The sequence below is a fragment of the Leucoraja erinacea genome, chromosome 16 (genome assembly GCF_028641065.1).
Source record: "Leucoraja erinacea ecotype New England chromosome 16, Leri_hhj_1, whole genome shotgun sequence".
NCBI lineage: Eukaryota > Metazoa > Chordata > Chondrichthyes > Rajiformes > Rajidae > Leucoraja > Leucoraja erinaceus.
Genome location: NC_073392.1, coordinates 29,581,282 through 29,601,891, shown reverse-complemented (window position 1 = coordinate 29,601,891; position 20,610 = coordinate 29,581,282). Strand labels below are relative to the sequence as shown.

Here is a 20,610-nt window from a genome sequence, read left to right as displayed (position 1 = left end):
GCAGAACAAGAAAGGAAGCTATTGAGTTGACAGTCCTTGGTAGAATAGTTAACAATTTATACCGTTTATACAGCGCTGCATTCGCTTTTTATTAATCCCGGATGAATTTTGACAAATCTCATGATTCCTCGTGTTAATCGTGATACCGAACTCACTTATTGGGGTTGAAAATTGTAGTTTGAAGTAAATGGTGGTTGGGAAGGGAAAGCAAACAGTGCTTATGTTTAGAGATTCAGATACAGCCCCTTCGGCTCACCAGGTCCGTGCCGACCAGCGATCTCGACACATTAACACTACCCTACACCCACTCGGGACAATTTTTATATTTACCCAACCAATTAACCTACAAACCTGTATGTCTTTGGAGTGCGGGAGGAAACCGAAGATCTTAGAGAAAACCCATGCAGGTCACGGAGAGAACGTACAAACAGCACCCGTGGTCGGGATCGAACCCAGGTGTCTGGTGCTGCATTCACCGAAAGGCAGCAACTCTACTACTATGCTGCCGTGAAAAGAATAACCAGAGTGTGACAGGACAGTATACAGTGCCCTCCATAATGTATAGGGCAAGGACCCATCATTTATTTATTTGCCTCTGTACTTCACAATTTGAGATTTGTAATATTTAAAAAATCACATGTGGTTAAAGTGCACATCGTCAGATTTTATTAAAGGCTATTTTTTTATACATTTTGTTTTCACCCTGTAGAAATCACAGCTGTATTTATACCCCCCCCCCCATTTCAGGGCATAATGTTTGGGACACATGGCGTAACAGGTGTTTGTAATTACTCAGGTGTGTTTATATGCCTCCTTAATGCAGGTATAAGAGCTCTCATTACATAGTCTTCCCTCCAGTCTTTCCATCACCGTTGGAAACTTTTATTGCTGTTTATCAAAATGAGGACCAAAGTTGTGCCAATGAAAGTCAAAGAAGCTATTATGAGACTGAGAAACAAGAATAAAACTGTTAAGAGACATCAGCCAAACCTTAGGCTTACCAAAATCAACTGTTTGGAACATCATTAAGAAGAAAGAGAGCACTGATGAGCTTACTAATCGCAAAGGGATTGGAAGACCAAGACCTCCACAGCTGATGACAGAAGAATTCTCTATAAACCAAATTTTGTTTGAACTTCATTTGAGGTTCAAATGACAATAAACGGTATTGTATTGTAATTCTCTCTATGATATAGAAAAATCCCCAAACATCTGTGCGACAGATCAGGAACACTCTTCAGGAGTCATGTGTGGATTTGTCAATGACCACTGCCTGCAGAAGACTTCATGAACACAAATACAGAGGCTACACTGCAAGATGCAAACCACTGGTTAGCCGCAAAGATAGGATGGCCAGGTTACAGTTAAGTACTTAAAAGAGCAACCACAGTTCTGGAAAAAGGTCTTGTGGACAAATGAGACGAAGATTAATATATCAGAGTGATGGCAAGTGCAAAGTATGGAGGGGAGAAGGAACTGCCCACGATCCAAAGCATATCGCCTCCTCCGTGAAACACGGTGGTGGGGGTATTATGGCCTGGGCATGTATGGCTGCTGAAGGTACTGGCTCACTTACCTTCATTGATGTTACACCTGCTGATGGTAGTAGCATAATAAATTCTGATGTGTATAGACATATCCTATCTGACCAAGTTCAAACTTCAAAACTCATTGGCCGGCGGTTCATTATACAGCACGACAATGATCCCAAACATACTGCTAAAGCAACAAAGGAGTTTTTTAAAGCTATAAAATGGTCAATTCTTGAGTGGTCAAGTCAATCACCCGATCTGAACCCAGATGCACAGCAGCAGCCGACTAGGATTCCAGAGCATCGCCGATGCCTCACATCAGCTCTTGATCCCCCGCCGCCTGTCTGCATAATATGACCGACATTGGCTGAGCTGAAGATGGGATCCAACCACTCTCACAAAACGCCAGTGTACGGCGAGGACGTTAAGAACACTCAGTTCAGTCAACGCAAACTTTAGGTCATTTGTTCCTTGCGCCCACGAAAATGCCCGCTCCCATCCATCCCAAACGCGGCGCAAACTGTAATGTGTTGGAAGTCTGAAGGAGGGTCTTCTATCTATACGTCCGCGGAGATCCAGAGGGGAGGTGCCGGCCCCAGCTTGACTATGCTTGCCCCTCCGGCGGGACGGCGGGGTTTAGCTGGAGATGGTGCTTCTTTTCCGCGGCGCCTGCAGTCCTGGGCTGCCGCTGCGACGGGCCAGCGCGATAGGCAGTCTAACTGGAGCCACCCCCAGGGGATGTTGGGGACGAGACGCAGGTCTGCATCCATGCAGCGGCACAGCCGCTGAGAGTGTTTATCCCAAGGAACCCATGATCTGTGCATGCGCAGTCGGAATACCGAACTCGCTTATTGAGCATGGCTTTTATATACTGGAGAAAACGGAAGGGGACTAGCCCCCAAAGCAAGCATAAGCTAAAGCTGGCTGCAATACAGACCTGGCAGAGCATCACAAGAGAAGACACCCAGCAACTGGTGATGTCCATGAATCGCAGACTTCAAGTAATCATTGCATGCAATGGATATGCACCAAAATACTAAACATGACTACTTTCATTTACATGACTTTGGTGTGCCCCATACGTAAAAGTGCCCTGAAATGGGGAGACTCTGTATAAACACTGCTGTAATTTCTACATGGTGAAACCAAAATGTATAAAAATGGCCTTTATTAAAATCTGACAATGTGCACTTTAACCACGTGATTTTTTTTCTATTACAAATCTCAAATTGTGGCGTACAGAGGCAAATAAATAAATGATGGGCCTTTGTCCCAAACATTATGGAGGGCACTGTAAGTGAAAAAAGCATCTACAACAAAGGTCAAAGTTGGGTAATATGGTAAGGAGGCACAATTAAAAAGCGCACTGTATTCTTAAACATAATAGTACAAATATAGGCATGATCTGAGACATTAGATGCAAACTCTGAAAAGCTGGAATGTAATCGTCTGAGCATTTAATATTTTAGAAGAATAGATAGAAAGAAAATTAAGGTGGTGCAGTTTTGTTTATTAAAGATGAGATATTTGTGGCAGGGAGATAAAGTGGAGGGCAAGTTTGCCACTGTTGGGAGAGTCCACAGGACCCCTTATACAAGCTACACTGCATGACAGTATAAATCCATGGATGATCAAAATCGAAAGAAAACCAAACAGTTGTGATGACAATATAATTATAAACAAAGATGGGAGAAATTAACAGGAATGTTACCTTGGATTCTGAATGAAAACAAACTGAAACTAAAATAAAATGTTTTTGTAGCAGGTAGACGGAAAATAATTTCACATTTCAATAATAAGCCAGGATCTGTGGTGTGGCAGAACAAGATGCACATTGTATATTATTCAGATTATGATACTGGAGCTAATTTCAATATACAAAAGATAGATAGAAACAAAGCATAAGAGGGAATTAGAGATGAATTCAAAGGAAATCATTGTGAGAAAATGATTCAGTGGAACTGAATTTACATGACTTTGGTCAACAGGCCAACTTAGATGGATGTGGATGGTAGTTGATAATATGTTACAGAATTCAGTTACAAATCAGAGGTCATAAATATATAATAGCTCATCACTTTGCCAAAGAATCTCCACAAATATTTCCATTCACGTTTCAGCTGAACCTAAATGATAGACGAGTCAACTCCAATCGTCGTCTTTATTTAAGTAGACATATGTATTAAAACTAGCCACTTACAAAGTGCCAGTTTGGGCAAAAAGACTAGAAGAAACTGATGTAAAATTTACATTACAATACATACACAGCAAACTTATGCTGGTTTGGATCAGTATCTTACCTGGGGGCTGGAAACTTTTGTTCCTTTGCCACCTATATTACAATATAATATTACAAATTTTAGTATCCCAGTCACAATAGTCAAACCACAAATAAACCAGTGCTTTGCTACAAATTTAAAATGCAAGATTTCTGGGATAAGATGCAAGGTGTCATTCATGCAAAGAAATACCATTAAACCAATAAGGAAACAATACAAGTGGTTTATGACAGAACTTAAAAAAATCCAAATTAACTTGAGAAGGAACTGCAACCCTTTCCGAAAATAAACAAAACCAAAAACCCTGATGTCAAATAGCAGATGAAGAACTTCACTTAAAAATTTCCAAAGCCGTTTATTTTACAGTACAGTGACATTCATTTCTTATTCATCAGAAATCATCAGTAGATTCTGAGCCAGAGCACCACTGAACAAAGGTTAACCAACTGACATTTCTGTTCATTCTAGTCATCCAGAATTTGCGTCTAAAAAGGTGATGCCATCAGCAGGGTTCTCTTTCCTTCCTACTCCCTCGAAGGGAACCGGTGCTGAGGATACAGAGCAGCACTGTCCAGAAACAGTTTATATGTACTTCTTGCTCAATTGGTGTCCATTTTGTCCTCATCGTGTTTTCTATTCTCACCATTCTCTTCAGTAGGAGTACTCAGGGAAGCAGATGGGCTGTCAAAATGGCTGAAAGAATCTCTGCGTTGATAGAAAAGAACATAGGCTGCCTTTGTCTAGAAAAATACAAATCATAGTTAGCATGTTGTTCTTCAATATTGCATATCCTGAGACAATGACATTTGATATATCTTCAAGGTCCTTCTCAACCATTAATGGAAGTCAAGTCACTTGAGAATATGCAGAGGTTTTTTTCCCCCGATGCTGTAAACACTGGAGGAAGGATACAAGTGTATCGATTCCACATAGCTTAAAAGGTTACGGGTTTAGAAAAGTTCCATTAGAAACTGCCATGTAAAATGAAAATAGAGCTTGGCAGCCCAAACTATGCACTGGTGTTTAGTGGAACTACTTTACTTCAGCAATAATAGAGTAGGTTTTCAAATCTATACTTTGCAGTGGTCGTTTCAAATGTTACTGTGTATGGCTTGATAGTAATCATGGATAGTCTTTCTGCTGACTGGATGGCATGCAACAATAAAAGCTATTCACTGTACCTCGTACACGCAACAATAAACTAAACTAAACTAAAAAGTTGGAAGCCAATTCTTTACCGAATTATCAGGCAAGCAATAATTAAAAAAAAAAAGTATACAACTGCATTATGAAAACTCAGCAAAACAAAAGTACAGAAATATACAAGTGGAAGCCAATATGTAGGACAATGGATTGTGAAAGTATCTATTTCTGTACTGAAACCAGGCGATCAGTAGGCCCAGGTGTGTTTTGAGCCAGTCAGCTAGTGCATTAGTATTCCAGTTCCTAATGGTTGTTCTGGGACCTTTGACAGAAGGCATTGATATTTTCACCTCCCTTATCTAGATTTAAGATTGACCCAAGATACTTTCCAAAAGAAATTCTATGAAAAACGGGTAAGTATGTGATTAAAATGATCTCTCATGCCAACAAAGGACTTAGCGGATCCACTTCCATGATGCAAAGTCTCTACCGCTCACAGTAGAGAAATGAATATTCACAATGATCAATTCTGAGGAGCAGATTGGAGTTTGGTCATGGGATCAAACCATGTTAAGAGATTTACAGATGTGAATGGTGTAGCAGTTGAACAAGGCGGGATCAGAGCAAAGTGAATGCGGATTAATGAGGTAGGATGTGGGTGGAGGGGTACTGCAGGACGGTATGATTCTGTGCAAAAGCTCAGTAAGCCAGCAAGCTCTTTTTGAAAATTAGGTAAGATTCACAGTAAATAATTTGAGGTGGAACTGTGGTGTTCATTGGACTAGGTGTGGGATTTGAAGTCCAGCTCAGACTAAATAGTAGGAAACAGGAAACGATGAAAATAAAAAGATTTGCACTTATATATCAACAGGCCTAAAGCCAGTGATGTACTTTTTGGTTGAATACAGGAAAATTGGCAGCCATTTTGTGCGCAGCAACATGATAAAAATCAGACATCAGACTATTTTTAAATTAAAAACAAATAAGGTTTTGAAGTATTAATTCTGATCAAGACTCCAGGGATACATACAATTCCCTATAGAATTTTGTACATGTCCACCTGACTGCAGACTCAGTTATTTCTCCACAGCTATCCCTTCAATTGTATTGAAGGATCAGCTACGATTTTTTGTGCCCAAGTCTTTGAGCCTAGAACTTCCCAACCAAAGTGCAAATGTGACTTCAGTCGGCAAAGTTTAAAAAAAAAAATGAAAGCTACTTTATATTGACTTTAAAATGTCATGAAATGCTTTCATTGAATTACTTTCTTGTTGGAATTACTGGCTAAATGTTTATTTCACAAACTGTATGCAGTTTTTTTTGCAGAATATACTGACAACAATGAGGCAGTGAATTTATATGCCTTAAATATAATTATATGCCTCTATATAATTTGCTTTATATAAACTAACCACCGGCAATCAATGTAACGTTACTAGCATTATCATCAACTGTAGAATAATTTCTGCAAACAAACCAAAGCCTATCACACATGGGGCTTGTTATGACGTTAAGGAAGAGTAATAAGTCCTTCCAGTGTGGGGAGAAGTTATTATCACAAAGCTCCTTTGGATCAACGCATTACAAAGTATCACAAAATGTATTCACAAAATCATTAGAAACTCCAAAATGAAACCAAAAAATGCCATAAATACAACTTACTACAATCTGATCTTCTGATGCTCCCGAGACACTGCTGTCATCAAAGTAATACCATTGCCCATCAATTTTATTTTTAGCATAGGCAGTATCTGTTGACAAAAAGGAGGCATGGTTATACCTCGGCTGCATGCAGTTATTAATAACCTCCTGTTTGTAATTAAAAAAAATGTTTGTTACTTACAGTGACCTCCTCCCATTCCACCATAGTGGTTTGATACTGCAACAAGATCATAGATGTAAAGACCTGCTTTGGGGTTGTAGACAAATTCTGACATGTTCAAATCCCTACAAAACCATTAAAAATATGATTTTAATATTCATGTCACAATATATATATAATGCATTTACATAGGTTCTGCATTTACATTTTATCTGTAGATCCATGCAAGCAGCTTACTTGCCATAACTAATTTATGTTACTCTTGATGAGGTTACTTTTGTTGGTAACTGTTTATTTGTATCTCAGTACCGTCATATTTTATGAGGTAAGGAATCTAGCAAGTAACCCAATAGAAAATTTAGTAAACTGATTTAAACAGAAAATGCTGGATTTATTCAAAGGTCAGCTATCTGTGGAAAAAGTGTTTCTTTAATTTTGTTCTTCAGATTGCCAGCATGTGCGATTTAATTTTTTTTAACTAGCTTTAGAAAACAGGAAAATAAAGTGATAAAGATAAATACAAAGTGGTTCAGAGTAATTCAGCGGGTTAGGCAGCATCTCTGGAGCAAAAGGATGGGTGATGTTTCGGGTCAGGACCTTTCTTCAGACTGAAAGTAGGAGTGGGTGGTGAAGAGCAGGATGCGAGCAAAGACCAGGACCAATCCAATCTTTGAGTTACCCCAGCACTTAATGTTTATCTTTAGTATAAACCAGCATCTGCAGGTCTTTGTTTCTCAATAAAGTGATAACATTGAAATACATTAGTGTTCAAATTGTGCAACACAATTTTACGGTTGCTAAATCTTCCTGAACCGCTGACAAAGTTTTGTATAAGCCAGCAAGTGATAAACAGAAGCAAAGCAAAATATTGAGTAAAAACAGTAGGCTGTTCTGACTAGATGAGGTAATTTTCACATTTTCCAAAACAAACATTGCTAATGTACATAACTAATTTAAAATTAAATTCTCGCAAAATTTTCCCCTCTTTGCCCCATCTCTACATTTCTACCTATTTATATTCAGTTGATTTCATGTGAACAAGCATCAGAGGTTTCAAAAAGTACTTTTGTATATTTATTCAATGCAAGCCAGCCAGTTAATTCAATGTCACAGTCAAAGAGTGATACAGTATAGAAACAGGCCCTTCAGCACAACTTGCCCACACTGGCCAACATGTCCCAGCAACCCTAGAGCCACCTGCTCACATTTGATCCATATCCCTCAAAACCTGTCCTATCCATGTACATGTCTAACTCTCTTAAATGTTGGGATAGTTCCTGCCTCAACTACCTCCTCTGACAGCTTGTTCTATACACCCACCACCGTTTGTGAGAAAAGGTTCCCTCTCAGATTCCTATTAAACTTTTCCCCCTTCACCTTAAACCTCTCCTCTGGTCCTCGATTCCCCTACTCTGGGCAAGAGACTCTATACATCTACCCGATCTATTCCTCTCATGATTTCATACCCCTCAATAAGATCACCCCTCATCCTCCTGCGCTCCAAGGAAGAGAGTCCCAGCCTACTCAACCTCTCCCTATAGCTCAGACCCTCTAGCCCTGGCAACATGCTTGTACAGTGCCCTACATAATGTTTGAGACAAAGACCCATAATTTATTTATTTACCTCTGTACTCCACAATTTGAGATTTGTAATAGAAAAAAAATCACATGTGGTTAAAGTGCACTGTCAGATTTTATTAAATGCCATTTTTATACATTTTGGTTTCACCATGTAGAAATTACAGCTGGGTTTATACATAGTTCCCCCCATTTCAGGGCACCATAATGTTTTGGACACATGGCTTCACAGCTGTTTCTAATAGCCTCCTTAATGCAGGTATAAGGGAGCTCTAAACACCTAGTCTTTCCTCCAGTCTTTCCATCACCTTTGGAAACTTTTATTGCTGTTTATCAACATGAGGACCAAAGTTGTCACAATGAAAGTCAAAGAAGCCATTATAAGACTGAGAAACAAGAATACAACTGTTTGGGATATCAGCCAAACCTTAGGCTTACCAAAATCAACTGTTTGGAATATCATTGAGAAGAAAGAGAGCACTGGTGAGCATACTAATCGCAAAGGGACTGGCTGGCCAAGGTGTACTTCCACATCTGATGATAGAAGAATTCTCTCTAATAATAAAGTAAAAACCTCAAACTCTCGTCTGACAAATCAGCAGACAGGTGTGAATTTGTCAATGACCACTGCCCGCAGAAGACGTCATGAACAGAAATACAGAGGCTACACTGGAAGATGCAAACCACTGGTTAGCTGCAAAAATAGGATGGCCGGTTTACATATTGCTCTTTTAAGTACTTATGTGTCCCATAACAGCTGATTATTTGTCCGAAACATTATGGAGGGCACTGTATATCTTCTCTGTACCCTTTCCAGCTGGACAACACCTTCCATCCAGCATGGTGCCCAGAACTGAGCACAATACTCAAAATGCAGCCTCACCAACATCTTATACAACTGCAACATGACCTCCCAACTTCTATACTCAATACCCGGACTGATGAAGGCCAATGTGCCAAATGCCTTTTTGACTACCCTTTCTACAAGCAATTGCACCTTCAAGGAACCATGCACCTGCACTCCTAGATACCTGTGTTCTACAACACTACGCAGAGCCCCACCATTCGCTGTGTAGGTCCTGCCCATGTGAGACTTACCAAAATGCAATACCTCGCATTTCTCTGGATTAAATACCACCAAGTCAATTTTCTATCCATTCAGCTATCACCCCTGGGAATCCCATGCAATATAACCTTCCAGAGCAGCCTACTCATGCGGATGAAGTTTTGAACTAAATGTTCTTACCTTATAGGAAACTCTACTAAAGTGTCAAGTTTATCCCTCCAATATCTATTATAAGAGAAACGTTTCAGATGTACCACAAGTATCTTTGGTAGAGACCACAGATCGAACTTCTTCGTGGCCTGCTGGTGTTTTTTACAGATTGGACAGTACCTGTGGAGATAACAAGATGCTTATTTTGTGAAGGATGCATTTAATTCAAAATAGATCAGCGCCCAGGAATTTAAACAACATTTCTTTCCTCCCAATTCTACTTCAGTACTTTCATCCTGTGTTAATCATTTGCCGGGATGGTTTTAGTTTTAGGGCAAGAATAGAGACCATCACACAACTATTTAAGCATGGTAGGTTGGTATGAGATCCAAACTTAATCCTGTTCTCAACCAATATTTACACTTCCACTATGAGTCACGGATGGTGATCTTGAATACATGAACTATTTTATTCCTAGTGGTACGTGTCGGTCCCTTTATTTTTTTACTCCAGACACAGTGGAGGTTCAGTGTAGGCACAGGGGCTCAGCCTTAGTGCCAGAGACCTGGGTTTGATCCTGACTGCGGGTGCTATCTTTTTGGAGTCTGTACGTTCTCTCTGTGAACGGATGGGTTTTCTAAAGGTGCTCCGGTTTCCTCCCACATTGTAGGTTTATTAGCTTCTGTAAATAGTCCCTAGTGTGTAGCATAGAGCTGGTGCATGGGTGATAATTGGTCACCGCGGACTCAGTTGGCTGAAGGGGCTATTTCTATACTCTCTCTAAACTAAACAATTATTGGGGCAATGGCCTGGATATGCTGCCATTCACATCAGAGTCAAATCACTGCAAGAGCTTGTTTGCTATCTGATGTTGGGATGGTAGTAAAATAATTTCTATCTCTAACATTACTGCGACAAATTTTTAGTCTGAGTCGAGTTTAGTTTATTATCACGGTACAGTAAAAAAGCTTTTGTTGCGTAATAACCAGTTGGTGGAAAGACTATATACGATTATTATCAAGCTATCGACAGTGCACAAATGCATGATAAAGGGAATAACGTTTAGTGCAAGATAAATTCCAGTAGATCAATTAAGGATATTTTAAGGGTCTCCAATGAGGTAGATGGTAGCTCAGGATTGCTTTAGTTGGCAATCAGACTCAATTTTGGTTAAGACTTCCGAATGGGACACAGCTGATGTTTGTTAACAAAACACACTAGAAACACATTGTTATGACACAGAAACAGAAACAGAACCATAGAGCACAGGAATGGGCTCTTAGGCCCACAATGTCTGTGCCAAACATTATGCCAAATTAAACTAATCTCCTTTGCCTGTACGTGATCCATTTCCCTCCATTCCCATGTGCCTATCTAAAAGCCTCTTAAACACCACTATGTTATCTGTCTCCACCACCATCCCAGGCAATGCATCCCAGGCACTCACCACTTAACAAAAAACTTGTCCTGCATATTTCCTTTAAACTTCCCCTGTCTGACCTTCAAACTATGCCATCTAATATTTGACATTCTCACCCTGGAAAACAAGGTCCCAAGTCTTAACTCAACTTCAGACGCTCCAGAGAAAATCCAAATTTGCCTAACCTCTTCTGCATCATCTCTTTCCTGTATTGGGCTGAACAGCACTGCACACAATAGTCCAAATGTGGCCTCACCAAAGTCCTATAAATCTACATCATGTCTTCCTGTCTTAAATTCAATGCCCTGATCAACAAAGGCAAGCACACCATGCACGTTTTTAATGCTCTACTTGCGTAGCCACTTTTAGTGAGCTTCGGATTTGGACTCCAAGATACCTCTAATTGTAATTTATACTAACTCCAACCATCCTACTAAACTCAACAAGCTAAAATGTCAATAAAAATGTTTTGCATTCAAAACATCCAAGATTAATGGACAATGGTCTCTTACTTTCCAAATTAAAATCCTCGATTTCCATCTTAAAAATCTTTGCAATGCTTTGCGTTTAGTGTATATTGATTTGGAATTTACAAAAGGTGCCATAAGCATTATATTTGAGAATTTTTTTTGAAAGTACAATTTCAAATGAATATCACTTCTAAAGAAACCTGACTGAGATGCACTTTCTGATTCAGTTAAAATTAAAAAAAAAGAGATAGGTTTTTCATCATTGGGGCATAGAGACAAATGCAGTGACTGAATGATGAGATGGACACAAGGAGTCCAACAATCCACTCTTGGTCCTGATCTACATGAAAGAGCATTTCAGCGCCTTGGTCATTGTTAATTTGGCAATAACTGGTAATCTCACACAGAAGCCACCAGATGGCAGGCAAATACAAACACAAATACATGTCACACTGATATTACTGAGGGTGGATAATATGGCCGAGGATTGATTGGCCTGAGTAGAATGAACTTTTTATTCATCTTTTTAACAACATGGGGAAAATAAACTTGCATCAGCATTCCCCACCCGAATGCATGGAAAATTAAGATGGCAAAAGGCTAATGTTGCTTAATTGGGCAATCATAAAGATATAAGGTGCAAAGATTGAAAGATATAGCAACAAGAAATAACAATCTAAAATCACATTAAAACATTCTGCATACAGTACATTTATATACACATAGCTCAATAGAAAAATAGCTAATTATGATAGTCAATATTGATTCTTGACAACTTGGTTGGACAAAACCCTTTCACAGCAGTTATTTAAAATAGGTACATGGATAAGAAAGGTTCAGTGGGATATGGGCCAAAAATGGGCAAATGGGATTAGCTTGGATGGAACTAGCTTGGTTGACATGGACAAGTGGACCAATGGGCCTGTTTCTGTGCTATGTGATTCTACTTGCATTTTGACAAGCTTCAATTTATTTGAGTTTAAACCTGTCTAGCCCAGTAGCTGAAAGGTCAAAGCCCCAGAGCAAACAGGAGGAAAACTAGGAGGCGATGGGGGTAGGATTAAAGAAAATGTAGCTATACAAACCAAAGATCATGTTCTCCCAATACTTCCATTGTTATAAACAATTCTATACAATCTCTTAAGGCAACCGAGCTTCTCTTCTTCTGAGGCTGTGACATACTTTCATGCTTGTCGTATGCCTGGAAAAAGAATCATTCATATTTCACCACACATTGCACAAGTGTGCCACGTATTATTGTGCAATTTACTTCCCACATGAAGATGAACACAGCACAAAGGCAGAACCATTTTTAACAGTTAAGAGTCATCTTATTTAATTATTGAAAAGATACACCAAAAATCATACCTAAATATTTAGATTGTTTTTCTCCAATACCTCAACAATATTAAAATCTATAAGTGACAGAAGCCTTGAAACAGTTTACCATACATGTTAAATATATTAGAACATAAAATATTCAGGACTGGTAATTAAGGGATCCAAATGCTATGATTGTTATGGTCAACATTAAAACTGACTCAATTGCACTAATGTCTGTTAACTTTGGCTATAAATTAGTGACAGCATTTCATCAATACCTCAGTTTGCCTTTCTTAATATCTTTAAAATATATTGTAATTCACAGAAAGTGTAACACTGCCAATTATGTTTACAGTCCATATACATTTTCTCACCACTCTAAAGATTCTGTACCACCGGGTATCTCCTCTCTCAAATAAATAGACTCAGTGATTGATTGCATTGGTGATCTAAATTTACAAGATAAAATCTAGTTACCTCAGCTTCTTGATCATCATAATACATCTTTTTGATTTCAGGATCCCAGTCTACAGCAATTGTGGAATGTGCTGAAAGAAGAACAATAAACATGGTCATGAGTCACACCAAGAGAATCTTAAATTCTGCTGATTGAGTTGGTTTTGATTAATGTTGTATGTAAAACTTAATTGATTACAGGCATTAAAGTATCTGGAGTAATTTAGCAGATTGCAACTACTTTGCATTGCTCCATATGGAACTTTAAATGTACCAAATATAACTAGTCGGATGGAGTTTACAGATGAGACTATTTTGCATGTGCTGATGAGTCATTTTAAATACTCAATTTTCACCACATATACAGTAGATATGTTTTCTGAAGGACAGAACAGTGGTGCAGCTAGTGAAGCCGCAATTTCACAACATCAGAGATTCAATTCAACCGAGCAGAGTTTGCACATTTTCTTTATGACATTGTGCCTTTCTCCTGGGAACTCCAGTTTCCTGCTGCACAACATAGATATGGTAGGTTAATTAGCAAGTATAAATTGATTCCCATATATAGGTGAGCGGCAGAATCTGGGGTGGCGCAAATTTGGGGAGTAAAGAGAGATCAACGTGGGATTATTGCACATGGGTGGTTGATGGTCGGCACGAACTCGGTGGACCGAAGAACCTGTCTCCATGCTGTATCTTTATGACTCTTTACGCATTGGAATGGGACGTGATGGAAGGAGAGAATTAGAATTTACAATATTATTAAATGTGGCGACTCTCATGGATAACTAACATGAAATGTATTGATGAGCACATTTCACAGCATGACTTTTGTGCATTACTACAGTGGTTATATTATGGCACATATGTTTAATGCTACAGGCTGTAAGGTATATGTCAAGGCTGGATTAGTACAATCGAACATCGTCTATAATATTTGGATTTTCAGCAAGTTCATAAAAAGATATAAAGCCTTCAAATATTATTTTACAACACATGCAAATTAACTGCAGTAAGCCAATTGGCTTTTTAAGCATGCTGCCATTTTATGTAAAAGGTCTGAAGATGGGTCCCGACCCAAAAAAGTCACCTGTCCATTTTCTCCAGAAATGCTGCCTGACCTGCTGAGTTACTCCAGGCCCATTCTTTGGAAAGTGAACCAAAATGCCACACACGTGACCAGATGTCATCACAAAGTGATACATTAAAAAAAAAATCCTGTAAGAGATTAATCTTATTCATTGCTTTTTTCCTACCTGCAGAACTATAATGCATGTCTGCTAAAGATATGAGCATTCTAGTTTTTTTTTAATCCAGAGTTTGTACAATGTTACTGTGTGGTGTCACACACGTATTTGGCCTCTGACCCTAAACAAACATTGTCAGCAAAACAAAAAATTCACAATAAACCAAAAAAATATAATCATATTTTGTAATGCTTTCAGAATTAGAAGATATGTATTCCACAATTTGTCATCTTTTTGGTCACACACACGACTAAGAATAGGCCTCCAGCATTTTGTGTCCAACTAGTATACACCAGCATTTGCAGTCCATTTTTATCTTTTATATGTTCTATACGATTTATAATTAAATCAGCACATGAGCGTTTTATATGCTCATGTGCTGATTTAATTATAGTCTCAACTCTACATTCCCTTCCATCTGTAGTAACTTCTCACCCATGCTAATCAAATATCTTTCAGCTTTTGCCTTAGAAATACTCAGAGGCTCTGCTGCAATGGGGCTGACCACAACATCCAATGAAGAAGGGTTTCGGCCCGAAAGGTTTCCTATTTCCTTCGCTCCATAGATGCTGCTGCACCCGCTAAGTTTCTCCAGCATTCTTGTGTACCTTCGATTTTCCAGCATCTACAGTTCCTTCTTAAACAAAAATCCAATGAATCATGGCTGCATAGTGAGTAATATCTTCCTGAGGAAATTAATGAATCGGGAAAGTGTCCAGTAGTATTAACAATGTACCTTATTCTATGGTTTCCATATTTTTTCTTTAGTAGTAAAACTGTGGGACTTACAGCTTAACTTGAGAAAGGTTCCATCTTCTGTAATAGAGCTGAAATCTGAGGTACCATAGGCATTTACCAAGTTGAAGGTGAATAGTTTCTTTCTATAGTTCTGTGTATTTTCTTTGGTGGTGCGCTTGGTAGGCCCATTTTCCATTTTATCATTCTCATCAGCTGCAGAGCTGTCAGACTGACTGTTCTCTGGTTCCGAGCCAGGTTCCTCATTATCTCCCATTGCATTTTGAAGATCCATCTCCTCCTCACCTAAAGGATGCAAAACAAAATTACCTGGCTGATGTAATTATGACTAAAATAAAAGATCAGAAAAACTAGTTATTCAAATAAAGTCGCTATTACTGGAGGGGCATAGATCACTTGCAGGTAGAGATTAGTTTAACATGACATCATGGTCAGCACAGACATTGTGAGCTTAAGGGCCTGTTCCTGTGTTGTACTGTTCCATGTGTAGGAAGGAACTGTAGATGCTGGTTTAAACTGAAGATAGGCACAAAATGTTGTCTCTATTGTAGATTAGAAAGCTGAGAGGATTTATGAGAGGGAAATATTGTTTGACAAACTACCCGAGTATTTCTTTTTGATGAAACCAGAAGATTAGATAAAAGGGAACTAGTGGATGTGCTACAGTTAGATTTTCAGATGGCCTTTGATTAAAAGTACCACATAAGTAGTCAGTATACAGAAATGTTAATGGGACTGAAAACTGGTTTTCAGACAGGAAACGGTAGGAACAAATGGGTCCTTTGCAGGTGGCATGCCATGACAAATGGAGAACTGCAAGGAATTAGTGCTCGAGTCACAGCTGGCCACATCATGCATCAATGCTTTGCACGAAGGAACCAAAAATAAAATTTCTCAGTTTGCTGATGACAAAATAGGGTGGAATTGAGAATTAAGAAGAATGAAAAAGAATTTTGAAACATGTAGGCTGGCATGGTCAAGGTCAAGTAGTTTATTCTCTACATTGGTTTGGTTACTACCTCAAATGTGCCATGATGGGAGTTACATCCTCCAGGATTTGGCCAGTTTGATCTGGGGCCGCGCAGTGGTACTGTTGCTGCTTTACAGCGCAAGAGATCTGGGTTTGATCCAAACTATGGGTGCTGTCTGAACGGAGTTGATATGTTCTCCCTGTGACTGTGTGGGTTTTCTCTACATGCTCTGCTTTCCTTTTCATACTCCAAAGACCTGCAAGTTTGTAGGTTAATTGACCTCAGTAAAATTGTAAATTGTCTCTAGTGTGTAGGATAGTGCTTGTGTACGGAGGTGATCGCTGGTTGGTGCGGGGTGGGCTGAAGGGCCTGTGAAGGCAGGTACAGGACACGGAGTTGGATGATCAGCCATGATCATATTGAATGGCGGTGCAGGCTCGAAGGGCCAAATGGCCTACTCCTGCACCTATGTTCTATGTTTCTACGTTTCCACGTTGTATCTCTAAAGTCTAAAGCAATCAGTGAAAACATTAGGAAAAAAAAACATGCGGTGCCAGTTTAACAAATGCATTGTTTGTAATAACAAAGATGACAAAGAATTATGCATCATTACCTTCATCACCTATGCCATTTGTCGCACTGGACAAGCCGTTGTCTGTGCTCTGGCTTCCACTGTTATTGCTTTCAACTATTTCCTTGTGTGTTTGCTTCACATAACGACTGAAATGACAAAAAAAAATCTTTACTAGGGCAATTTAATAAGTTTACACTGCAAACTATAACGTGCTTTCATTGCAATCCCTGTTTATATGATCAGCCATGCTTTTTTCTGAAAGTCATAAAAGATTAAAAATGTAGATTAAGTCCTATTTAGAAGTCCCTAAACAAGAGCTAAGCCAAGATACATTAAAAACAGTTCAAAAGGAACACGTGGATCAGGCAAGTCAAGATTTACTTTCTGCTTAAATTCCTCACCCAGTCTTGCCTGCCTTCTTCAAAAAAATGTGGTTACATTTATTCCTGATAGCCAATAAAAAGTACTGCATTGTAGAGTTGAACGGTTCATGTGACAAATCCTGTGTTGGACTCTTCTGAAGGAGCAGAGTGATTTTATAAAGAAAAAGTAGTTCAAAATAATGCAATATGAATAATATAACACTGAAAGCACACCAATGCCTCTACTTCCTTAGAAGGCTTAGGAAGCTTGGCATGTTCCCTACAACTCCCACTAGCTTCTACAAATGCACCATAAAAAGCATTTTATTAGGATACATCACAGCTTGGTTTGAGAACAGCTCCATCCAATATGGCAAGAAATTGCAGTGAAATGTGGACACAACCTGGACCATCACACAAACCAACCTCCCTTCCATTGACTCTATTTATACCTCACGCTGCCTTGGCAAGCATGATCAAGGACGGGTCGCACCCCGGCCACTCCCTTTTCTCTCCTCTCCCATCAGGCAAAAGGTATAGAAGTGTGAAAACACACACTGCCAAATTCAGGGACAGTTTCTTCCCAGCTGTTATCAGGCAACTGAATCACCCTACCACAACCAGAGAACTAGAACTACTATCTACCTTTTTGGTGACCCTCAGTCTATCCTTGAACCAGACTTTGCTGACTTGACCTTGCACTAAACGTTATTGATTTCAATTACAGATGCCGATGAGTATAGAAGTGAGATCGACTGACTGACCAAATGGTGCCAGAACAACCTGGCTCTCAACATCAGCAAAATCAAAGAACTGATTGTGGACATTGGAAGAGGTAGGTTGAGGATCCACAATCCTGTTTACATCACCAGTCTGCCTTTAAATTCCTCTCACTGAAGTACAGTCATTCATAATTCCCCCCTCATTAAACTCCATTTATCACTCAACTTATCACTGCCCATAATTCCTCGAGCACGGAATGGACTTTGAAAACGGCGTCAGAAAATGGCGTCTCTTGCATGTGGGAACAGCAGACTATTTCTGTACAAACTGTTATTCTGGTTTGTGCTTTTGTATAGCGATACTTCACTGAACTGTTTGTAAGAAAATAATTTCAATGTGCGTTTGCACTTCGCACATGCAACAACAAAAAACACCATTTAACTATTATATCTGTTTCCTATTGCAGTGTCCAAATATCCTCAAAGGAACATGACTTCCCACCTATTTTCATGTCATTGGCACAATTACTGTCCTCTTCTCCAGGTCTTTAACATAAATTGAAAATAACCGAGCCATGAAGGGTTCCAGGAGTCTCACTCCACTAGTTACATCCTTGCACCATTCTTTTCTTTCAGATTTTCAGCAACTGTTGTGCCGTACCTCTTTCCAGCATTGATTTTTTTAAACCTTTCTACACTGTTCTCATTCATCACCTTCCCATTGATAGTTTCCAGGCAATTCAGTTGTAATTAAGTCTTAAGGACTCTTTCTCAGTTGGCACCAAAACAAATTGTCTCCTCAGTTTCTCTTGCATCGTCAATCTATCACAGATACCAGAGACACACATTGTTTTCTCCACCACCCCTCTTGTTAATATGTGCTTATTTTCTAACTTTGCTTTGTTCTATAAACAGTGATGTAGTATTTATGCAAATGTGGCCAAAAAAAGTAACAACGATTCACGTTAAAAGAATTTCAACCACAACATCAGAACCACAAATCAGTGGCAAAAATATAAAATGCTTGGACTATTTTCTTGTTAATAAAATATAAGTAAGCTTACGAAATTCGTGCAAGGATCAGGTCATACAAGTTATCCAGAGTAATATTGTCCTTGGGAACAGAGATCAACAATGGCTGACCAAACAGAATCGTGCCTGCAGGTGTATTAGATGAACGCAACCGTTTCTCACGGAAATATATTGGTAGGTTGATGTACTTTGAACTTTCAACGTCATCTTCTCCAGCGCCAGAAACCTCATAACTGTAAAAATATAGAGAGCAGATCAACCAAACAAAATGATATCTTGATATAAAAATAATTGGAAACTGTTGTACATTATATGGTGCAAATAAATGGCTAAAGCATGATCCTCCAAACAGCAGAAAGGTGCTAAAAAGTGTAGATGCCAGGCAAAAAGAAAATCACAAAAGTAACTCCTCAGTCATAAGTTTTCCACACGAAGAAAATAAACACCCCCCGGCAAGTACCTGAACTAACTCAAGCTACAAATTACTTTCGCCACATTTAGAAAGAAAATGGAAAATATCTGTCTTTTATACTTACACAAAAATATCATCCCTGTCCATAATGTGATTCAAGGCTTCATCTTGTCGGTAGGTTTTGTGGAACCGATGATTGTAAACATCAGTGACTACCATCTGAAAGCAAAGTATACAGGTTTTAAATCATAACATGTCGATCCAACAGTTCGACATTGTTACACGCATTAGACTAAATTAATTCGCTATTTTAGTTCTTGGAAATATACTGTTGTAAAAAGATATTTGGAAAATTTGGTTAAGTAACGGGTTCTGCCTATAATTGTTCCCAATGGGTGATCTTTGTGAAACACACTTCTTAAATATTCTTCTGCTGCTATCAAGTTCTCATATCTCTGGAAGGCAGCAAGATAACTTCTTTCCTACCAACCAGCTAGTGATTTAAATGTTTTTCCTGGGGAAGCAGTGATTCATTTGAATTTCTGCATTTAATGTTCACAATGTGACCTTCTCTACATTGGATAAACTGCAGATTAGAATGCACCTTGCAGAGCACCCGCATTCAGCCCACAACTGTGAGCGAAAATCCTGCAACCTGGTATTTTAATTCTCCATCCTATTTAAACTCTGACCCATCTATCACTGGCATTCTGCACTACTACAATGATGCCTAATGCAAGCTTTAGGCTCATCTTCAACTGGGCATACTGCAGCCTTCTGCACACAATATTGAACTTTCCAACTTTTGATAACTTGCTTTGTTTAAGTGCCATTGTCACTGGAAGTCATCCATTGGTGATAATTGCTCGGTTATGTTTCGTTCCATTCATCCCCCTCCCAATATCTTACATTTATGTAATGGATACAATAAATAGCTTTAGTTTGGATTTATTTAGTTCATTATTATTTAGAGATACAGCGCAGAAATAGGCCCTTCGAGGCCACGCCAGCCAGCGATCATCCCGTATACTAACCTGGGGGGGGGGGGGGGGTGACGGAAAGCTGGAAGAGGAGAGGGACAGGACAAAGCTTGGCAGGTAATAGGTGGATATAGAGGAAGTAAATCCACTTATTACCAGTCAGGCTTTGTTTGGCTCCTCCTCTCTTCCAGCTTTCTTCCTCTCACCGCTCCCCCTCAACCACAGAAGGGCCTTGACCCAAAATGTCACCTATCTACATTCTCCAGAGATGCTGCCTGACCTGCTGAGTTACTCCAGCATTTTGTGTCTTTTATT

General features: G+C 39.2%; 1 protein-coding gene across 1 annotated transcript in view; it reads right to left on the bottom strand.

Annotated features, from left to right (window-relative positions):
• Nucleotides 1–3,674: 3,674 nt before the first annotated feature.
• Nucleotides 3,675–20,610, bottom strand: part of usp4 (ubiquitin specific peptidase 4 (proto-oncogene)) — a 71,944-nt gene continuing 55,008 nt past the window's right edge. Inside the window, exons 14-23 of the mRNA XM_055648028.1 lie at nt 19,440–19,534; nt 18,936–19,136; nt 16,827–16,933; nt 15,276–15,527; nt 13,261–13,331; nt 12,546–12,661; nt 9,601–9,750; nt 6,798–6,901; nt 6,617–6,705; nt 3,675–4,551 (exon numbers count right to left, since the gene is read on the bottom strand). Of these exons, the coding sequence (XP_055504003.1) occupies nt 4,411–4,551; nt 6,617–6,705; nt 6,798–6,901; nt 9,601–9,750; nt 12,546–12,661; nt 13,261–13,331; nt 15,276–15,527; nt 16,827–16,933; nt 18,936–19,136; nt 19,440–19,534 (1,326 nt within the window). The 3' untranslated portion in view covers nt 3,675–4,410. The remainder of the gene's footprint in view (nt 4,552–6,616; nt 6,706–6,797; nt 6,902–9,600; nt 9,751–12,545; nt 12,662–13,260; nt 13,332–15,275; nt 15,528–16,826; nt 16,934–18,935; nt 19,137–19,439; nt 19,535–20,610) is intronic.